At 41.8% G+C, this 21,078-nt stretch overlaps 1 protein-coding gene across 1 annotated transcript in view; it reads right to left on the bottom strand.

Annotated features, from left to right (window-relative positions):
• PTPRR (protein tyrosine phosphatase, receptor type, R) overlaps positions 1-21,078 on the bottom strand; it is a gene marked incomplete at its 5' end in the record, with an annotated part of 140,483 nt that overhangs the window by 48,017 nt on the left and 71,388 nt on the right. Inside the window, 2 exons of the mRNA XM_009327549.1 lie at positions 11,505-11,767; positions 18,407-18,517. Coding sequence (XP_009325824.1) covers positions 11,505-11,767; positions 18,407-18,517 — 374 coding nt within the window. The remainder of the gene's footprint in view (positions 1-11,504; positions 11,768-18,406; positions 18,518-21,078) is intronic.

Raw genomic sequence — 21,078 nt, 5'->3', positions numbered from 1 at the left:
CAATTCCTCACCCACCGGACAGTCCACCCATCAAATCCATACCTCTCCAGGTTAGAGAGAAGGATGTTGTGGGGGACTGTGTCAGAGGCCTTACAGAGGTCCAGATAGACGACATCTGTAGCCCTTCCCGTGTCCACTGATGTAGTCACTCCATCATAGAAGGTCACTAGGTTAGTCAGGCAGGACTTGCCCTTGGTGAAGCCAATACTTGAATGCTTTTAAAAGACAGCTGTAAATGTCTGCATACCAAGGTGTACTTTATCTTGCACTTCAGAGATTAGATAGGTCTTTAAGAGAGGTATTGCCAAGCTGTACAGTCCCATTTAGGGCTGAGCAGCTGATGAGGAACAGACAGGTAAGTGACCTGGAGCTCCTTTCTACAGAGCTCAGCAGATCCCTTGAAGGCCACGGCCCTGGCCACTGCCTGCCTTCATCAGAGACATTCCCATAGGGGAGTGCATAGGCTGGGCTCCAGAGAAGGGAAATGCACCTGTACCTGTGCCCAGAGGTGAATGCATGGGCCAGAGCAAAGGCTTTCTGGATCTACTCTTCCTCATACACCCCATCAATGAGTCAGTACAGATTGGAAATTTCAGAGTGAAATAATTATTATCGCTTCGAATTCATAGTTCTCTATTAGCAAAGGATTCATGGCATTAAGGAACTTAAATCACTTGATTTAAATTCACTTCTACAAATTTGAATAGAGGAGGGAAATGTGAGGACTGATAAAAGCAGTGTTCCTCTAAATGCATATTGCATTATGAAATAAAGAGAAAGGAGGAGAAGTCATATCTGAAAGACAAACCAAACTCCCTCCCAACCTGATCTCCGCCCCATCTATCTTGGCACAAACGCTTTCAACACACAGGGCTCCATACAGCTAATGATGTAACACAGGTTAGATTAACATACATTGAAGGGAGTGAGGTAGAAATATGAACGTAAATTCGGTGTACTATGTAAGGCCAAAGGTTGAGCAGTATCCTGTTTTCAACAATGGCCAGCAAGTAGAGGGTAAGTAGAGGTTTAGGTAAAGAAGGCAAGAACAAAGCTAGCAGGAATTACTGATTACTTAATTAACACTGTTACTTATTTTTAGTATGCCCTCCAGCTTTTGGCAATCTGTAGTTTAGGAACGTCCTGAATCAAAGGTTGCTTCCATATCTTTGTGTCTGGTGTCTTCTCTTCTGTGATTTTTCCTTCAGACAGCTTTCTTAGCCCACCTTATGACCTCAGCACTGTCCCAGGACAATGAGCTCCTGTAGCTGGGAGCCAGGCAACAGCGAACACTAGACATGGGGACTAGAGGGATATTTAGGCCATCTACATTTGGGAAAAACCTTGTGGTGAAGCAGAAAACATTTATTTTATTCTAATCCTCAGTAAATTGCAAATGCATTCTCTGTAGCCAGAGGATTACCTTTGGGATTAATTACAATACCAGCTTTCTGCTTTTCACAATGCCTTCTTCTTTCACGAACCTATTCAGTATTGTGCTCTGTGGGCCAAATTCTCTTCCCAGATACCTCTATAAATCCACTGAGGCAAAACAAGCTAAATAGAGTCTAAAGTGAAATAAGACCATGCAAATTGGATTTATTAGCTGTTGTGTACTTTCCTGCCGTTCTGATTGTTTTCCTTTGTGAAAGGTAAGGCTACACTGTTACGTCCACTGTCAAATCCAGGGAAAGGAACTGAAAGCCTCTGGACTATGCAGCAGTCCTCCGGTGGAATTTGCTACAACTCAGGAAGGATTCGAGACATCTCAAAGATGGGAGATGTGGCTGCCAGGGGGACGGTGGGAAGCAGAAGCGCCAGCCCTGGCGGAGGGGGAGGCTCAGCTGCCTCCTGCCCAGCACCGGCCCCATCTCTCGCTGGCAGCACGGCTTTCCACGGAGCTGCTATTGGTCAACCCGAAGCATCGGGACCGAGTTCCCTAGAGAAACATTGTACTTAACGACATTTTTCTGCGTGGGAATTATATATAGTACTTCCCCTTCTGATGCCTATCGCATATTTGAGCGGTTATTTGAAGTCGCTGTGTTCTGTTTTGCTCCTGTTATCAAATCACAGGATTAACATAACAGGGATAATTATAGCTACCATAAATTAACAACAACAATACACACAGTTTGTTAAGCATCGCAAGTATATTCTTTGATAGGGAACATAAGGGAAGTCCCTGTCCCAGAAAGAAGTATCACTGTTGTAGCTTCTTACAGACTCCACCAGTTAGAGAACTGAACGAAGAGCTCAAGAATCCAGGTATTTTTTGAAGATAGGGCACTGATTTGCAATATCGTCTTGGATCAGTCACTTAACCAATTAATGTGTCACTTGCCTTACTATGAAAATAATAAAAAGAGCTCCTGAAACATGTTGGCCATACTCAGCAAAGGTTCAAAGTCAAACCAAACTGATGCATCAGCTTGGATGTGATGGTCTCAAAGCAGACAAAGAACTCTAGCAAGAACCTGGCTGAAATGTCAGTGTCGTATGAAATTGGCTACTGCCTCTGGGCGGTATTTCTTGGGCTGAGCCATTCTCATAGCATACTCTGGGCATCCTCATCTCTGCCATGATGCTATTGCTTCTCCACTTTTTGAGGCTTGCCTGATTGTCTGTACGCATCTACTACAACCTAAACATCAGACAAGGTAAGTTTTTTGGATAGAGGTTCATTTCATTTTTGTGTGTATACGGAGCCTTGCACAGAGGGATCCTGATCTGTGACCGAGGCTCTCAGGTACTGTATTAATAAAAATGCTAGAGAGAATTTCCCACGAGAACTGGTTCTCTCCCCCCTCTCTTTGCCCCTTAGCACGGCATTTCCAACCTGCCGGTGTGAAAAGGCGATATATCTGGTTGTAAATGTCACAGATGGACACATCCTGCTACGGGCTGAGCCGAGATACTCGGAGCATTCAAGTTCAGCTAATGTGCATCTCCTCACTTTCCCAGATGTCCCACTCTGCCTGCACATTAGGACAGCTGGTGAAGCAGTCACAGAAACCCTGCCTGGGATGGTCGACCACAGAAACGAGGCAGAGAGGAGCTGAGGAAATCAGTCACTGGAAAGCTGCGTCGGAGTTTAACCCTCTGACCAAACGATGCTTAAAAACCCAAACCCGCTGCTGGACAAGACAAGGGCATTACTCACACAACTCAAATTACTCATGTGCCCAGGGCAACAACGGCTCGTCTGATCCTAGGCCTGAGAATCATTTAAATATTAACATGGATATTTCCCCTCAGTTTCTTGTGCCATGTGTTACTTTTCAAAAGATCAGCTGGACGAATCACTGCAAAACCACCAAAACTGTCTACCAGATGGCGGCCACTGATTAATTTGTCTTAACTTAAGCCAAAAAGGAAGAAAATGCGATGGGTGGAGCAGTAAAGACAAGCACAATCAACATCCGACCAAACAGGGTTTCCTGTCACCTTGGGAACGACACTGATTGGCACTGCGGTTTCCTGTGTACAAGCTAAAACCAGTAGCAACTGGAGTAACAAGCATAAACGCCAGATAAGAGACCTGGGAATACAATAAAATTATTACAAAATTCCTGACTAAACCTCCCAACACAGTAAAGGCAAAACCAAGGGTAGGCGTGGGCTGCATGCTAAACTGAGCACTCCCTGGCATCTGAGAGGACTACAAAACTGCACCAGAAGAATTTCTCCAAACAAGGGTGGGCTAATTTGCCTGAATTATCCACTCGCAGAAATGAATGTCACGTGCTTTGAAGAGCTCTTAGTTCTTTGCAAGAGGAAAAAAAGGAATGTGGGACAATTTAAAACAGAGATGGAGTTAGGAGCGGAAACGTACCATCTACCCACGCTAATCTGAAGTAATTTGCAAGAGGTGCTAGAGAGACAGGGAAACGGGCTGTGGGTGTAAGTTTGGGTGATGGTACATAATTATTTGCATCTATTTATTTAGATCGTAACTCCCACAAAGTTTTGCGTCAAAGAGCTCTAACCACAACCAAAACACCTTCTCAACCAGCCAGGAGTCAAATAGTTAAAATATGGTTTTTAAAGGGTCTTTGTTAGGCTGGTGCCTGAGTTCACTTCCCCTCCAGAGAAAGGGGACAATTCACATTCCTGCCCTCTTCCTACACTGCAGATAAGCAAAGATGTCTGTAATGGGTTGGACAGAACAGATGTTTGCGCAACTCAGAGGTCCAGCGCTTGCAAAAAGTTTTCAGTGACCGTGCACTAACAGAAACGTTACACAAATGCAAGTTGGAGGTAAAGCATTATTCTCCCTCTAGTCATGAATCCACATGCTAAAACAGACCTCTAGGTCTCTCTAGACCAGGAGACCCTCGGAGCTGGATCCCACTTCATGTTCCCCATTTCTTAGACCAGTTTCTGCTACCTCGGTAGCCCAGGTTTTCAGCCCTTGCCCTTACCCTGTCACCCAGGGTGCAGGCGCCGTCAGTCACGGTGTGGCCTTCCAGCTAGTTGAGATGGTCTGAAGAGGAGGGAAGCCACAATGCCGGCCTGCGGGGAGACCCTACGCTGAAAAGAGCATTACTAAAAGGCACAGCCCGTAAGCAGCTGCCCACAATCAGGACCGCTCCCCTCATGTCAGCTGCTACACCAGCTGTGCACTTCTTCATGTGCAAGCTACATCTAGAAAAAGAAATTAAACAGTGCCAGGAAACAATCCCAGGCACTGAAACTCGGTAATTGATATTGCTACGTTTCAAGCCTTGCAGCCCTGGCTTGTTTTTAGCCTTTGCCAACAAGAGCGCTCCAAAGCAATTCACTGGCAGAGTTTGGGAACCAGCACATGCACAAACTGTTCCCAGTAGGCAGTCTGCATCCAGCCCCCGCTTTTTTGGAGGTAAAGGGAGCTTGGCAGTATGGACACAAATGAGTCTCTGCTAGCTGGCCTCAGTGCAATACACCCAGTGTTTCTGGGTGTATTGAATTTATTAGTGCTCTTACAGACCAGGACAGAATATAGCTGAGAGGTCTGCCAAATGAGAGAAATGCATTTTTAGGTCCTTCAGAAAGTGTTTTTTTTTTTTTTTTTATCGTATTCTCTCACTCTTCTTAAATGATGTGGACAAATAGCAGCAGGTAGGACTTTTACTGTACTTCAGGTTAAGGTTCTCATCTTTGCTACATCTCTTCAGATGGACACACCAGCCAGCCAGTCTCAATCCAGTGATTAGGAGCGCGGCTGGAGGAAGTTTATGTGCCATGTCCAAAGTGCTCTAATGAGTTGGTGGCATAGACTGGCCGGAGCACAAAAATTCCTGCCTCCCACCTCAAACTCAGTGTACTGGCCCCTGGTGCTTTGCAAATTCCTTCTGATAGGATATCACTGTAAAATTGTTCTCCAGCTAGTACTTTTGTGTTGGCACATAGCTGTGCTTTGAACAATTACACTGACATTTTCCTGAAAACAATCCCTAGGATTTAAATTAAGAATGCAGAAAAGCATATTCAGCTCCACACAATGGGGTAAATTTATCCTCCGAATCTATGCAAAGCTAGTATATTTTAGCCAGGAAATTCAAGGCCCCTTCCTGTAAATATATTAAGTTCCCATGCTTGTGTCATAAACTACAAAACCTGGCATGTTTACAGTAGTCCAACTGCAAGGTGCTACCCTCTGAGCGTTACTTGAAATGATTACTCACAATGGACGGTTTTGTATAAAGATAACAGATCAGCGACACCATAATTATATTTGCAGCAACTGTGCTCTGTGATCTAAACATCAGAACAGAATCAGAGAGAATTGTTGGAAATTTTTCTCATCTATTAGAGCGGAGATTCAGTTGAACAGTGATATCCTGAGATGCAGCTGCCGTTATATTAATGAAGCAAAGAGCACAGCAGGTTTTTTACCCTGGTTCCAACATTTCTTATGAGGTTTTATTTGGTATACAGTATTGTTAAGATAATGATTCGTTTTAAAGGATACTGCTTTTCTAACACCAGGAAAATAGGTACTACCGTTAGTGTTTGTCATCCACAGCATTTGTCATCCAGATGTCACCCAGGGCACAGAAATTGTATAGGTGGCCAGAAAAATGGGTTATTTTGTGTGTCTATGCTGAGTAACTAATAAAAGAGAATAGTTACCGATATTAACATAGGAATTTTCTTCCACCTCCAAACTTGAAGCCCAAACTGTCCACAGTTTTCTCTGTAAAGGTGTCAAATACAAGATGTTTCTGAGGAAGGATGCCAAAGGCAGACAGAGAACAATAATTGCTCTCATTATTTGTGTGACTATATGTGTGAGTACCTCTTGCTAATACATTCCTGATTCCAACTTTATCTTTTGGCAGTGAGTTCCACAGACTACTCTGGGTCATCTGAATAATTTTTTTTTCAATTATTTAAAAATATATCCAGTTTCTTTTCCATCAGAATATCTCTTTTCCTCACCTTATAAGGAAGTGGACAGAGGTGAGCATTTAGCAGCTTTGTTATGCACATTATTTTAGCTTCTATTTCATTATACTTACAGTGAGCTATACTCACTGTATGTCCACCGAATACTTCTTAGAACTGGAGAAAAGAATTCTGCTGTCTTTACAGGCATCTTCAGGATGGTAAGAGAAATCTCACTGGTTACAGTCTATTAACTGTGACATAGCGTTTTTATAGTATTGCTCTGCTTTGTGGGCAAAAGTAACATCACGCACGGTTCTCACAATCAGAGTTCAAGCCAAGATTCAGCCCTACCTGTTTTGTTTGTAGGGAGTTACACTCGACATTGATTTAGGTGATTTTCGCCCTACTTATCTCTATTCTGATGCCTACTGATTTTTTCTAGAGGTTGCAGACTTGGTTGCACAGTTTATGTTGAATGATGTCAGTGAGCAGCCCTCTGCTTCCAGTTTTGCTCACGCTGCCGTTGCCTGCCTTCCCTTTTACGGAGTATCTTCTGTTTTCCTGTGTCCCAGCAGTGCTTCCATACCATTGCAGAATTCTTTTATTTAACATTTTAAAAATATTTTATTATTTCACTTATCTGCCAACTTTTTGCTCTATTTGCCTTTTTTTTTTCTATTATGTTCTCCACTCTCTTGTATTTATTTGCAGAGAAAAAAAAATTAACACGAAGCACATATAAATGCTACTTGGTCGGAATGAGAGTCCTGCATGCCTCTAGCATCCTGATATGTGAACATGAGGAGCTCTCCCTTTTAGACAGAATAATTTTCCAATGAATATGTAACAGACTGAGAAAACATAGGGCTGTGATTTTTCCCACTGATTATTTAGATGTAATAGCCACAGTTTTCAGTCTTTGTGGCTAAGATGGAATACAAATGCTTGAGAAGACGTTCCAAAGCACAGTTTGTGTTTTTTTAACGCACACAATAGAAGAGCTATTTTCCACATTTTCTTTCCTTCCATGTACTTTTGCATGCTAGATAGTAACTAATTTGAACAAAACAGTATAATGTGCACTAGTTAGTTGAAATAGAGTTGTCCTAGTCACAAACAATACTCGAACTAAAATTCACAGAAGCAGTGGCTGGAGGAGAAGTAAATCCAGTTGCAAAACAAGTGAATAATGTGCTGGTAAATCCAGTTGCAAAACAAGTGAATAATGTGCTGATGTGCTAACTTATTTCTATTTATATCCCCACCATGCTTGTGTTTTAACAACTCGCTGCTTGTACTAAGAATTTTCAATGCTTGACATGTCAGAATGAAATTTAAAATATCACATCCCGCTTCACCAGATTCTGATTTTGGCTGGGACCATTCATATCAAGATGAATTTTGGGCCAACCAGCAGAATAAAAGGAAGCCTTACTCTGCTGAAGGAAAAATTATATATTATTCATATAAACCTATAAAAGCCTAAGTAGAAAAATAAACACTGATGAAATATTCATGGATATGCTTACGGAAGAGAAAAGGATCATTTACATCCTAAATTCAGGCATCAGCGCTATGATATTGTGACAGTTCATCACTGAAGACACCCACGGGAGAACATTAGCTCTCTGGCTCCGTCGGTCAGCAACAGCGCTGCGTGGGTTGCCGATGGAAAAGGTCTTTGCTGCAAAGGAGCAGCATTTGTGAAAACACCAGAAGAGAGCAACTTTGAAGCATTCCGTACTGAACCATCTGGAGGATGCCAGGAGGCTCTGAAGACAGCCCTTCACTTGCCTGCCCCCGCATCGATCATTAAGCGTAACAGAAAGGGGTCAGCGCCTCTTTGTTCTAACAGCCCTCTCACCTCCACACCCATCGGTCCATCCTCCACTCTTGGCCACCACCACCCCACCCCTTCCCCAACCGCAGGCTGCACATGGGCGCACATCCCTGATCAGCATCCAGGAAAATAACTCGCCTCCTGAGGCCGCTGGGCCAGTTACCATCCTGACTACGCGACCACCTTCCCTCCTCCAAGAGCTACGGCCAAAGAATAAAGAACGCTGGCCGCCTTGACGCCAGGTCCGGGGAGGCTGCGGGCGCCGGGGGAGGCGGCGTGTCACCCGCCAGCTGTAGGGGTCACCCTGCCCGCGCCCGGGCTTGCTCACAACCGCCTTCAGCGAGGCACCGAGCACCGGGCCACATGTGTGTCACACGCACATCGCCTGCAGCAAGAATTCTATGCGTTCGGTAGTGCCAACGTTGCATAATCTGCTGGGGAACCTGTGTCTTACAGAAATAGCTGAGTAAGAGCCTTTCCAGATACGCAGAAAAAAATGGTGGACTTGGCTTTAGTATTCAGAAGCACAATACATTTTGAGAAGCTGGACAAACTCCCAGAAACGTTTTGATCTACGGACAGTTGTCCATTAACAATTTGTCTGCCTCTCTACCAGCTATTCCTACTAAAAATTGAAAGGTTCAGAGGGCCAGATGCTGATGTGGTGCTTTGTGAAAACCCAGTTCCACCATATTTTTGCATTTAGATATGCTCCTCAAAGCAGCACCTAGCGTGCAGAGCAGGCAGAGCTTGAGAGGAAGGCATCGTCCGGCTTTTCCGCCCCATCCTTCAGAGATACTGTCACAAACTTCCCGTCTAGATGGCTATGCACAGTGGCTGGCTCACTCCGTGGTTTGGCCCATGGTCCGTTGATTTCTCTTTGAAGAGATACAGTTTGGTTTGGATCATACTAGGCATTTCATGACTATGGATCACACTTAAGGGAGTTTGGATAGTTAGAAAATACTGCTCAGGAACCACTGTCAAGCCATCTGTCAAAGGAATCTCAATGCTAAGTTTGTCAGGAGCCCCCATATCCACACTAGCCTGCCAAGAGCTCCTTCCCCTGACAGAAACCAAAATCAGGGTAGCAAACATTATTGAATGGGTGCCCCCAAGCTGTGGCTATGAGCAGGAGGGGACCTCCAAGCTTGATCCCACTCCATACTGACAGAAAAAGGGCTGCGGGCAGACTGTTTTGTGCAGTGTGCTGCTTGCTGTGTGCAGACCCATGCTGTAAGGTCCACCGCTCCCATGTGTAATGAGGATGGCCCAAGGTTGCCTAGCGCAAGGTTGTTGTGGGGCAGAAAGGTGGAGAGAGTTTTAAACTGTCCACATACCTGGTCATTAGATGATGTCCAAGGCAAAATGTGTTCCTGCATTATTACTTTTTGCCTCCAATGCTTCTGTGTGTCAAAATGTGTATAAATTTGTTCATAGTACAGGATATAGTAAATAAATAAGAAATACATATAATAATAGCTGCTTATTTCAGAGGAAGACAACCTATTCCCTACAGTTCTCTCCCTCACATCCCCAGACCTTCGTATCGCTGAGCTTGAAATAAACTTAAACTACCATTTCTTAGAAGTGGACTTGGGCTCATAAAGTGTAACTGTGTTAAACATGACAAAAAGGATGGCAGAATGGGATGTTATCACAATTGCTTTCACTTTTTCACAATGGCCTAGTAGTGTTCTTTTACAGTAGAAACTGAAGTGCTCAGTTCCTTCAACTCTTTTTCCTTAGTAATAAGCTGAAGGTCAAAAAAAACCTGGTTTATTTGACCAAACATCAGGTTTAGTTTCCTCTTTGTATCTCAGCTCTCTGTTTTGACACATCTGAGACAGAACTTTGTCCTTCCAAAGGATGAAATTTGTTTTAGGAGTATTAAATGCTGAGTTCCTATCTGCAGTGGTGGAAATTAAGATCCTAGATCAACAGTTTTTATTTTCTTTGTTTGAGCAATGGAAAAATTTCTTCCCCAGTCCTTACATACAAACTCCCTCTACAAATTCCTTCACCCCAATCCCTCTCAACTATTACGTATGCTATGTTAGGTACTAGATATTATAAACCAGCTATGTGATTCCATGCTCATGTGCTTTATTTTTAGGGTCTTGTGGAATGAGAGCAACTATCAAAACATATTTACTTGCTTCCTCCATTCCTTGTTTTTTCAGCTGCAGCAATATCACTACATACTTATGACAGTTCTGCCTTTCAGCTTCTTTTACTCATGGAAAAATCAATCTCCTCCCTTAGCTCCGTCTGTGGCTCATAAAGCCATTGATAAAATCCCTGTCATTGAAATCCCGTGGTTCAAGCCCAATCGGGGTTACTGCTCAACTCAGAGAGCCCTCACAGACAAGGCTCCACTTGATCTCCTTTTCATTCTGATTTCCCCGTCGTATCTGCGTGGCGTCTGTTCTTTCATTTATCGTCTGTGCTGGGGTAGAAGAGTTCAGTTGCACGGCTGCATGCTACGTTAGTTATTCAGAGCACTGATGCTCATGAAAGCGGCCTGCAGCCATCATGCAAGAAATTGTATAGGTTTCTAACAGAGGAGAGACAGATGTCAGTGTGCATTTTTCTGTGGGAAGAATAACTAGTTTTATAAAAAGAGCACTGGCCCAGTTTTTGAAAGGTAGAATGAGTGGCAAGGTTTGGTGCCCAAGTATTTCTGAGGAGCTGCACACAAGGGTCAGTTTCATTACTAATCACTTCTTTTTCTTTTTTGTAAAGCCTGTAGACCTTGGACTGTATCCCGACCATCACGGAAAGCTGGATTTAAGAAGAAAAATTATCTAAAGGTGATAATGGAAACACCGTATGAGATTGGTAAATGCACTCATTTGGTGTAAATATTTCTTCTTTTTGAGTTTCCCATGTGCTAGGAACTCCCTGACAATGAGAACATCCTTTGCTGACAAAACATAACCAGCCCTTGTGCCCTCTGCCAGGATCTCCAGGATCGAAACAGGCAAAAATCAATGGAAAATGAAAAATTATTTATTGGGAGTAATTGTTGGAAAGGGGAAGAAAGAAATTAGCAAAAAGAATTCCAGTACTGCAGTTAATCTCAGCCCAAACTTCTGGACCTTTGCTCATATGAAAAGAAAAGGAAAGGAGAGAATACCCATGAGATAGATATTAACACACCAAAATCCCACTTCTCAGAGGTCTGTATGGCAAAGTCCCCCCTTCGTTGACAGAAGAGACACATATGAAATTATGCAGCATGTGTATAACAAAGCAGAATAAATCCTGAATGTGCCGGATACCATCCTACCTTTCCTGGAGCCCCACAGGTTTCATTCTGAAAGGAGACGGACTGGCACACAGGGGAGGTTTGAGCTCAGGAACACATTGGCCTTGAGGGTCCACTACGACATTGACAACCTTTGGAGCCTGTTCAGGCTGGACCATGCTGTTGGTGGGCTTATACTCGGACTGAGATGTCTGCAGGGGAAGTGGGGAGAGGTGGATCTCCTGCTTCTTTTCCTTCTCTTGTCTCAGTGACAACTGGATCTTCTCCTTTAATCTGTACAGAACCTACAGAAACAAAGAGGAAAGCCCAATCTCAATTCCGTGGCAAAGAAGGCAAGGAAAGTATCACAAATGCTGGATGAGATTGCTACACGTGGCTTTCATTCCTAGAAGGTAAACCACAAGTTGTGTTACACAGCATTTCCCACAACAGGATAAATATTTCCATTACATAAACCACAGTGTATACACATGGGCAGTAGGGATTTTAACAGTTCTCGTTGGGAGCCAGTAACTATTTGTAATACCAGCAGCTGTATTATTAAAGGGGCAAATAAGATAAAATGGAAAATAGTTACAAAAGACACTGTGAAGAAGGAAATACTGATAAATAGAGTAATTGTAGAAAAATTTGTAAGAATTTTAACACAAGAGAGAAAATAGCACAAAATAAAATAGATGCTCATGATATATCCAGGTACATGTCTCTAATTATAGCAGCCTCAATTTGTTTTAGAGCAGATGTTCTTAAAAGCTCTTACTCATTTTGCATGGAGTTGATGGTTGAACAGGGTAACTTTACTAGGCCACTTTTGTAACGGTAGGCTGCTACTACTCTGAAATACTCCTGAGGATAAGGATATCCCTCAATATCCTCAGAGAAACATAACCTGTTTTGGACGAAAGCTGAAGTGATGGGTGGCCTATGAAGCTATTTAAGCATCTGTTCAGAGAAGTGTGTTTTACAGCCACCAAGACACTGACGTCTGAACATACTGTAATACCAGGATGTCCACCTATTGCTTATGAACTTGGATGTCAGATACCTGCAGCAAAAGCTTTTCAGAAGTTGTACTGAACCTCTTCCACTGAACTCCACACTGATGTTGCTGTACACTGGCTTGGTGAGGGCTGGTGAGTAGCATGTGCTCGGTAATGTCACTCCAGAGGAACCTTTGTTACGCCTATTTAACACATCTTAATCTCTCTTGAGGGGAATGCAAAAAATGATTTCTGAGCCGTAGTTGTGCCATTTTCAAAATGTGCCTTACAACCTATGAAACTTAGGAGAATTACTATCCTAAGTATTGTGTGTGGAGGTGGGTGAAAGGCACTTACACAGCTTTTTGAAGGTGTCTGCAGATACCCTTATACCTTCTACTCTGCTTTATCTGTTGCCGTAAAGTATTTGAATTGAATCCTGGTTTGCAAAGCCATAAAGACAAAGCCTAAACCAATGCATTTTTCCACTGCAAGTCAGAAGCTCTTTGACAGCTGTTGCCCCGCTAGCACCACATAAAGATCTATCACTCCATAGCTTTCCCGTGAAGACTGGATATATCTGATGGGTTTGTTTTTTCAAGGATTAGCATTAGAGGTTTAGCTGGGAACTGACCTAATGTCATTAGCAATACACCCATTAAACAAGACTTAGCTACATAAACTATCTGTTCATTCAGAAGAATTTAGAATTAAATTGCATGGCTAAGACAAGCTGCTCTTTGCCATTATTTCGCAGAAAAAACAGCCCTACTGTGAAGCAAGGACACAGGTATCAGTAGAGATAAAACAGGGGCTTGGAATGTTTTAAACCTCTTTTCCTCCAGTGATTGCTTTGGTATCATTTGTTTCTGGTAACGCACAGATATACAGCTCAGACATTCACGGTCATGACAATGTTAACCATACCTTCTTGTCACTGATACATTTTGACATAGTTTCATCCCTTGGAGACCCAGGGAATTATGGTTTTGACTTCCAAAAACCTGGATGAGTATTATTTCATAACCTTTTTAATACTCTATTATTAGACCCTAGGAAAAAAGATAGTCTGCCACCAGCAGAATTTGAAAAAAAGGTGAAGAACCACATTTGATCTAAGAACTAACACACTTTCCTCAAAAAGCGTGGTCAGGGCCATCATGTTTTTAATGAACTCCAGGTGAAAGTCAAGGAAACAGAAATGGCCAAAAAGACAGCGATCAACCCAATCACCAAGCTCTGCAGAGGGAACAACTTAGTTGTAATCATATTTCAAATCAGTTTAAACACATCTGTCAGTATGGATGGAAACAGATATGAAGCCCTTAAATTAGGAAAACGGACATTTTACTGATACTTCAGAAGATTCATTGTGAGGATAATCAAGAGGCATGGAGCAACTGAACAACATGAAGTACTATTTTCCAGGACACACAAGGTGGGTCACCTGTAATTTTTTCATATATTAAGCTTAGGGTTCAAAGCCACAGTCCAAAAGGAAAATAAGTCTTCTTTCTGCCTTCTTTTTGACAGCTTATATGGAAGAATGACAGGGTGCTGACAGCATGACATTCACTCTTTATAACTCTGCTCAGATTTCTGCATAGGAAAGCTGAAATGTTACGCCCTAGCTTGGCCAGTACCTCCTACCTACCCATTCAAAATACCAGTGGAAACTGCTTTTATTCATCTTCAGAGATCGACAGGAAATCCCAATGAGATAACTGTGTCTCCAGGACGAAGATCTTGGCAATGGTTATGTGGAGCAGTGATATGAAAACTCATCTGCCTAGAGATATTTAGGGCACCCAGGACTGTATAGTAAAATCTCCCAGAAACCGTGGAAATTCACTCTAATTAAAAGCGTTCTTTCTAACAAGTACTTATCAACACATGTGTGAGGCTGTGTGTGTATCTCTGCATGAGCAGAGCTATTGTGCATGCGTATACATGAGAAGAAAATCGACCAACAAAATTTCCCTCAAACCCTGAGGAAGGGATGAAAGAACAAAAATGTGACAGATGTTAGTCGTGTTGTTTGATGCATTACTGGGAGGCATTTGGATACCATGATTTGAATGCACTATAAAAAGTCCTATAGAAGCAGAATAAAAGAATTCAGACAATCTAGGACTAGTTTATAGACAATCCCCCTAATTTCAAGTTGGCTTAAACACTCTTGTAGTATGATAAAGATACATACCATTAATTTTGATTTAAATCTTTAAACTGGCAAAAGCTGAAGCTGATAGGCTGATATTAGTTAGTTGTATATATTCTACAATCAAATTGCTTTCAGAAGTCCTGCACCACTTTATGAATCCTGAAACTTGTAAGTTTAAGAACAAGGGATAGGTCATGTGAAATTTAGATGCCGGAATGCATTTTTTTGTTGTTCAATATTCTTCTTGTCAAAGAAATTCCTAAATACAATCATGAAGCTGAAAAAATATTTATCATTTAAGTAACTATCTCCCCAAAACATCAAATAACTGTTCATAACTCACGAAACACTGGAGACAGTAGTAAAAATTTAGATCCTCACAATATGTTGTGATCTCCCTGCCATAAGCAGGGACATCGTTAACAGGTCAAGTTGCTCAAAGTTCATGTCTTTCATTATTTTAAATGAAAACAAATCATGCTTTTTGATTTTTTTTTTAGTGGGAAAAAGAAAAAGATTTAGAAATCCCTCTTATCACAACTAGCTACAAATATTTCATAATCTGAAGGTGATAATTCCAGACTACTCAACAGATACTTATATGTATATATTTAAAAAAAAATATATTGGTTTATCAAAACAGGCAAAATTAGTAAGAAATATGATAGCAAATAATTTAACCCACTTTCAAATATTGTGTTATTTAATAAATTTAGTGACGGCTCAGTTATTTCTCTATCTATGTAACATAAAAAATACAGAGACCTGTTTTACACATAGGAGTGCTAAAAATATTTATTCTTACTTAGCACTTTGCTTGGCAAACTTTATAAATGATGTACGGTGTTCCCAGTGGAAGTGAGCCCACGGTCAGCCCATGATGAGGATAGCAATGAGCTGTGTGTTGGCTTCCACATATGATGAATCGCTCCTGAGATGCAAGAAGTTCCCACACCACAACGACGAGGACTAGCTGAGTAAATATATAAAACGACCTCAGAGGTACAATTTACAAGTCCGAATTTAGCTCATGTGCTGCTGTATTACACTGTTTAGCCATACTCTGCACTGTAGATTTTTATGTATAGAGGCCAGATATTTGTTAAATTCCAGCCAAGCATTAAGAAGCCTAAAGGCGGTTAATGCACAGTGCGCTCTCAGCACAGGGAAGCATCATGATTTGTAAAATCCAGTTAAGAGACAAGGCTGCACGTTTTACCATTTCTGTAGAAATTACACAGAACAAAGCAATAACACTGACAATTCAGCTGCCTTACACTGAGCACTGTTGATCATCATAATCATCACTTAAAGTACTTCCTACTCCACACTTTAAAGGACACTTTCAAGTCATCTACAGATGCAGGCTAAGCTTTCTGCTTTTGAGCCCTCTAAACTACAAATAACCACCTATGGGCAAACAGATGCCTACCCTGTAACTTCAAAAAAGAGGCCGCATTTTGGTGGTCTCATATGGTTGCTACAGCCAAAGCTACTTAGGATGAGCCCTAATGTTTTATGCTAAAGATGAATGGTCTGATAGACTGCAATGGCTGAATTTGAAATACTGAATTCCTACTTTTCATAAATCTGCCACTCTGACACACATAAAGTGGGATGAAAAACAATATGTGAGCTGTTTGTTAGCCTTATAGATTGCACATACTCCATGTATCAGCAGGTCCTGGCAAAATCTGAGACAGTGTCCATTTACACAGTCTAAACAGTAGCACATGTAAAAATACAGGTTGGACCTGGGAGGGGACAGAAAGGGGAATGCCTGCAGGAAAGACCGCAGCATCATAGTAAATCCATCTGGAAGGGAGTTCAAGGAGTCTACTAGTATTTACCTCTGCCCTAACTCCAGATCAGCTACACCCAAACTATTCCTGACAGATGCTTGCCTAAAACCTTAATGGGTGAAAACTCCCGAGCTTCCCCAAGCAATGCACTCCAGAGTTTAGTGACCCATGCGATAACAAAGTTCTTTCTAATGAGTCAGCCAAATCACCCTTTCAAAAAATTTGCTTCTTTTCCAATCCCCAGTGGAGAAAGTATTATCTTCTTCCTTACCACAGCCTTTGAAATCTTTCCAAGTTTGAGAACTACCATGTTTCTCCTTGCTCTTCTTTTCTCTGTCATAAATAAACCAAATTATTTCATGTCTTCTGTATCTCTGATCACTCTTGTATCTCCTCCCTACTATAATTGCCTGACATTTCTCACAAGCGTGGTACCCGAAAGAGACCACAGAGAATGAGTAAGACACGATACTACAACCAAATTATTACCAGAGCCAAGTTGAATGCAGATCTTAGAGATCATATCCTCATTTACACATCCCAGGGCAAGAAGTGTATTTTTTACAACAATGTGATGTTACTCATTTACTTCAGCGTGTGCTCTGCGGTACTGCTGGAACCTTTCCTACGGAACTGTTGCTTTGTCACGTATTTCCTACATTGTATTGATGCCCACGATTACAGCAGCATTCTTGTTATTTCCCATCTTTTCTCCAGCATCTTAAGAATATTTTAATTTCTGATACTGTCCTCCACAATACTTACAATTCCCAATACCATCTACGCATTCCAAATAATTAATGAAAATATTGTGTAGTACCAGGACAAGGACAGACAGCCTTTTCTATACCCTTCCAGTTAAACAGTCAGTAATGACCAAAATATCTGCTTCTCCAAAGTAAAAAGTTTGAGTAAAAGTTAGTAGTTCAGAATTACCCTCCTCTTTTTGAGTGAGATGGCACGGAGAAATGGAGATGACTAGGTAGTAGAAATTATATAAAGCAACAATTTTTGTGAGAAAATAAGTGCTTTTCAAATCTTAGGGAGACTTTAAAAGCTTAAACAAGATTTTGTTATAAATGTGATTGTTTATTAGTATCTTCAGTTTAAACATTCTTTCCATCTTAAGGTTGTAAGTGGGAAATCCATCTAGGTTAAAGAAAATTAAATGTGTTTGAAAGCAAAATACCTCAAAAGACTCCAAGATACTATGTGTTCATAAATGCTGAGAATTGTCACCGAATTCAGTAAATCCTTATATTTACGCACCACAGAAGAAACATACAATTCAGAGAAGGGAAACATGTGAGATACAACATTAGAAAAAATGCAAAAATTGCCCTATGAAAGTCAGTGGTGGTGTAGTCTTGTTCATCTTCTGTGTAACCCTTTCACGTCTCATATTCAGTGTATTAGAAGTATGTCTAATGCCCAGAAACCTGGCCACTGAACACATACAATGTGAATGGCAAAGTTGTTCAAAAATATGATCACTCCTTCATGTACTTACTAGTTATTTCAGTTTAAAATGTGTATATTCGATACATGAATACCGCACACACTCTAACAACTGTGCATTGACAATATTGTATCAATGTGGTGTTGTTTTTACTACCCAATAAAACTGAAATACAGGCAGCTAACGCGACTTCAGGGATGCTGGGACCTTAGTAAGTAGGTTGAGAAGTCATCACTCAATGTCACTACACAGTTACTCTGCAGATTTAAGAGTCCATTATTTATTTCTTCAGCTTCTTTCTAGTTACATTCTTCAACTGGACTAAAAATGTATCAAGAAATGTCGTTCTTCAAACTTTGGCCTCACATCATTATAAGAGTGACCAACTCTTACCTTGTAGCTGAGTTTTTAATAGCGTGTCACCCGCACCTCTCATGTAAAGAATGTGTGACTCTATCCTTCAGACTGAGAAAAGCATGAAGTAAAGAACAGCAAAAAAAGGTAAAAAGGAAACTTACCATTAAACAAGTTACTAGAATGACAAAGATGCTGAGAAATATGACAACCGCATAAAATCCTTCTTTGCTCCAGATTTTGTCTGCTTCACGCTGGCCTTGCAAAACATTTTTCTTTTTTAAGCAATAAAACAGAAAGAGGAAGAGAAAAAAAGTTACACAGTAGCGTGCGCAGATTAAATAGCTCTCGTCAGGCATTAATCACCCTCCTCAGCTTTGTCACAGTTCACATTCCACAGTATATGGCACTCACTTTGAACGCTGCTCTTTGCATACCCACCTCGGCTACGTACCCCGCCTGCACTCTGCATGTCCGTCTGCGTGCGTGCAACCCAGGGGTCCTAACGCTACGCGAGAAGATCTAAGACCTTCTCCGTGGCTGCTGAGATAACCCTCCACCAGGAGTCATGGGCTGGTTGAAGGTAAGCAAACAAGACCCGCGGTCTTTCTTGGAAACTACCTGGCTCATCAGGTAAAAGGGCAGCGTTCCCGCGTGGGCTGCAGGAACCGCTCGCCCTGCCTCTTTCTCCCCCGTTGCTTATCTCCGGCCCCAGCACCCACGCGCCAGCCTCGGGACTGTTTACACTTGACACAGGAGCAAAGAGCAGGTGACTTGCCAGTTTGCCTTTGTGAGCCAGGAAGCCCTGACACTGTCACCTTTAGAGTACACACACGCATACATGTGCACACGCAAAAAATTCTGATTATGCTGAAAGCAATCTCATTACCCGTCTATCTATAATTCTGATTATGCTTAAAGTTCTCATTTTATCTTTTTTCTGCTGATAGTACATTTCTGAAACAGCTGTGCACATAAAAATTTCCAGAACTCCTGGGGAACCTCCTGGGGATTATGAAATAATAATAATTGTAAAAGCAATTTTACAATTTATTTTTGGCTTTATTGCAGTGTGGGGACTTGGTTGGGCTATTAAATTACCAGAATTTCACTATGTTTCCAAATAGAGATTTGGTAGTAGAAACAGGGTACATGTATCCTCAGTCTAACTGCAATATATTATTTAGAATAAAGTATGTCACCTTGTGTTTCCGCGACCGCAGTTCAGTAGACATTGCTCTCCCAATTTTCAGCTACTTGTTTTTCTTTTCTTTTCTTTTCTTAATTGTGTGTTTTCAGTACAGTTCTCAGACTGAGTAAAAATGACTTTCTAAAATTCTGGTTTCCACTGTAAATGTTCAAGGTCTTGGTGTTTCCCTTTCACTGAAATTCCCTAGTGGCTTTAATTAAACTTCTTGCTTAACTAGTGAGTTGTCTTCCTATCTCAAGGAGGCCTTTTTTCCTCTCTGGGAACATTGTATAAGAGGACCGGGAGTTTTCCACAGAGGAAAGAGTTCCTCCGTTCAAAGATGAGTGGCTGCTCACTGGACCTGCGCGACTGCAGGGACCCTCTAGCACTTCACATGGGTACTTCATGCTCCAAAGTCTGCTTAGCCACCAATTAGCCTGCTCTTTTGAACAGTTAATATATCAAGCAAACTCCTTGCGTCCGTCAGCCTGCCAAACATAGAAAGTCCTGATGAAGTTGAATTCACGTGGAAAGCTTGCTGAGGAGGAGGAGATCAAGGCCTGGGGAAGAGAGGGCAAGCTGACAAAAACCTGCTGCATACTGGATCCCAGTATAGTTTTCGTGGTCCTCCTTTCAGCACAGGTTTGTGCCCTGCTTGCTTTGAAAAGGGCCAGGACAATGCAGATTAAAGTCAATGCAGATGCAAGACGATTCACAGATCATACTGCCACAAAATGCAAACATTTAGAGAAGTATTTGGTAGCGTGGTTAATTTACAGAGACTCGCTTGCTAAAAAAAATGCATGTGTATAGTCAGGAGTTGACTGCTTTAGAACTGAAAGCGTAATAAAGAAGAGTTTTCTTTGGAAGTCATAGCCCTAGGGACCAGAATGGAAATCCTTTACCCCCTTCTGCTAAACTACAGAAACGGACCCTGTAAAATTAGTTTATTTGTGCGTGTGTGTGTAATCACAGTGTTTCATGATCTGGGCTTAAAAGTATTGCAGATATTGACAGTTTAACAAGGTTTACAAGTGTCAGTCTTGTGTTTAGTGAGCAACTTAAAAACCAGGGCTTTCAAAGATAAGCTGGAAATTTTGCCAAGTGTTTCTGCAAAAATTGTTCCTAGGCATATTCAAACAGTGTTGCCACTCTAACGGGGTGCAGCTCTCCGTGCAATCTGCTACCTCAGCACAGCAAGGTTATTCTGCTGTGCTCAGGTCCAGGACGCGGGTCCCAATACTGGCTCACAGCCCAAAACTGCAGCTGCTCCGCACTCGGGACTGCTCCTGTTGAGCTCCATGGGAATCCCACGGCGACAGCAGCAGCTGCAGCTCTGGCCCATTAGCTATAAACTAAGCGTTTGACCCTGGGTAGGTTACCTGACGGCTTTCCAGTGTTTCAGATCTCTCAGGAGGAAATCTAGATAAAAAGCAGGAGTTGAAGGAGAACTGGCCGTGCTGGCCTTTTGTAAGTGAGTAAATGGGGGGTTTGTACCTCTTCACTGAAAGGTCAAATACACTAAAAAGTAAACAGACTTTTTGACTCAATGGGTGAGAGACTTTAATTAACTGTAATTCATTAGTGTCACACAACTTTTTAAATATTTTACAATAGACTTTGTATGCATAACTGAGTCTAAAAGAA

This window comes from Pygoscelis adeliae, unplaced genomic scaffold, assembly GCF_000699105.1.
Source record: "Pygoscelis adeliae isolate BGI_AS28 unplaced genomic scaffold, ASM69910v1 Scaffold113, whole genome shotgun sequence".
NCBI classification, from domain to species: Eukaryota; Metazoa; Chordata; class Aves; order Sphenisciformes; family Spheniscidae; genus Pygoscelis; species Pygoscelis adeliae.
The sequence above is the reverse complement of the archived record's forward strand: the minus strand, read 5'-3'. Positions and strand labels throughout refer to the sequence as shown.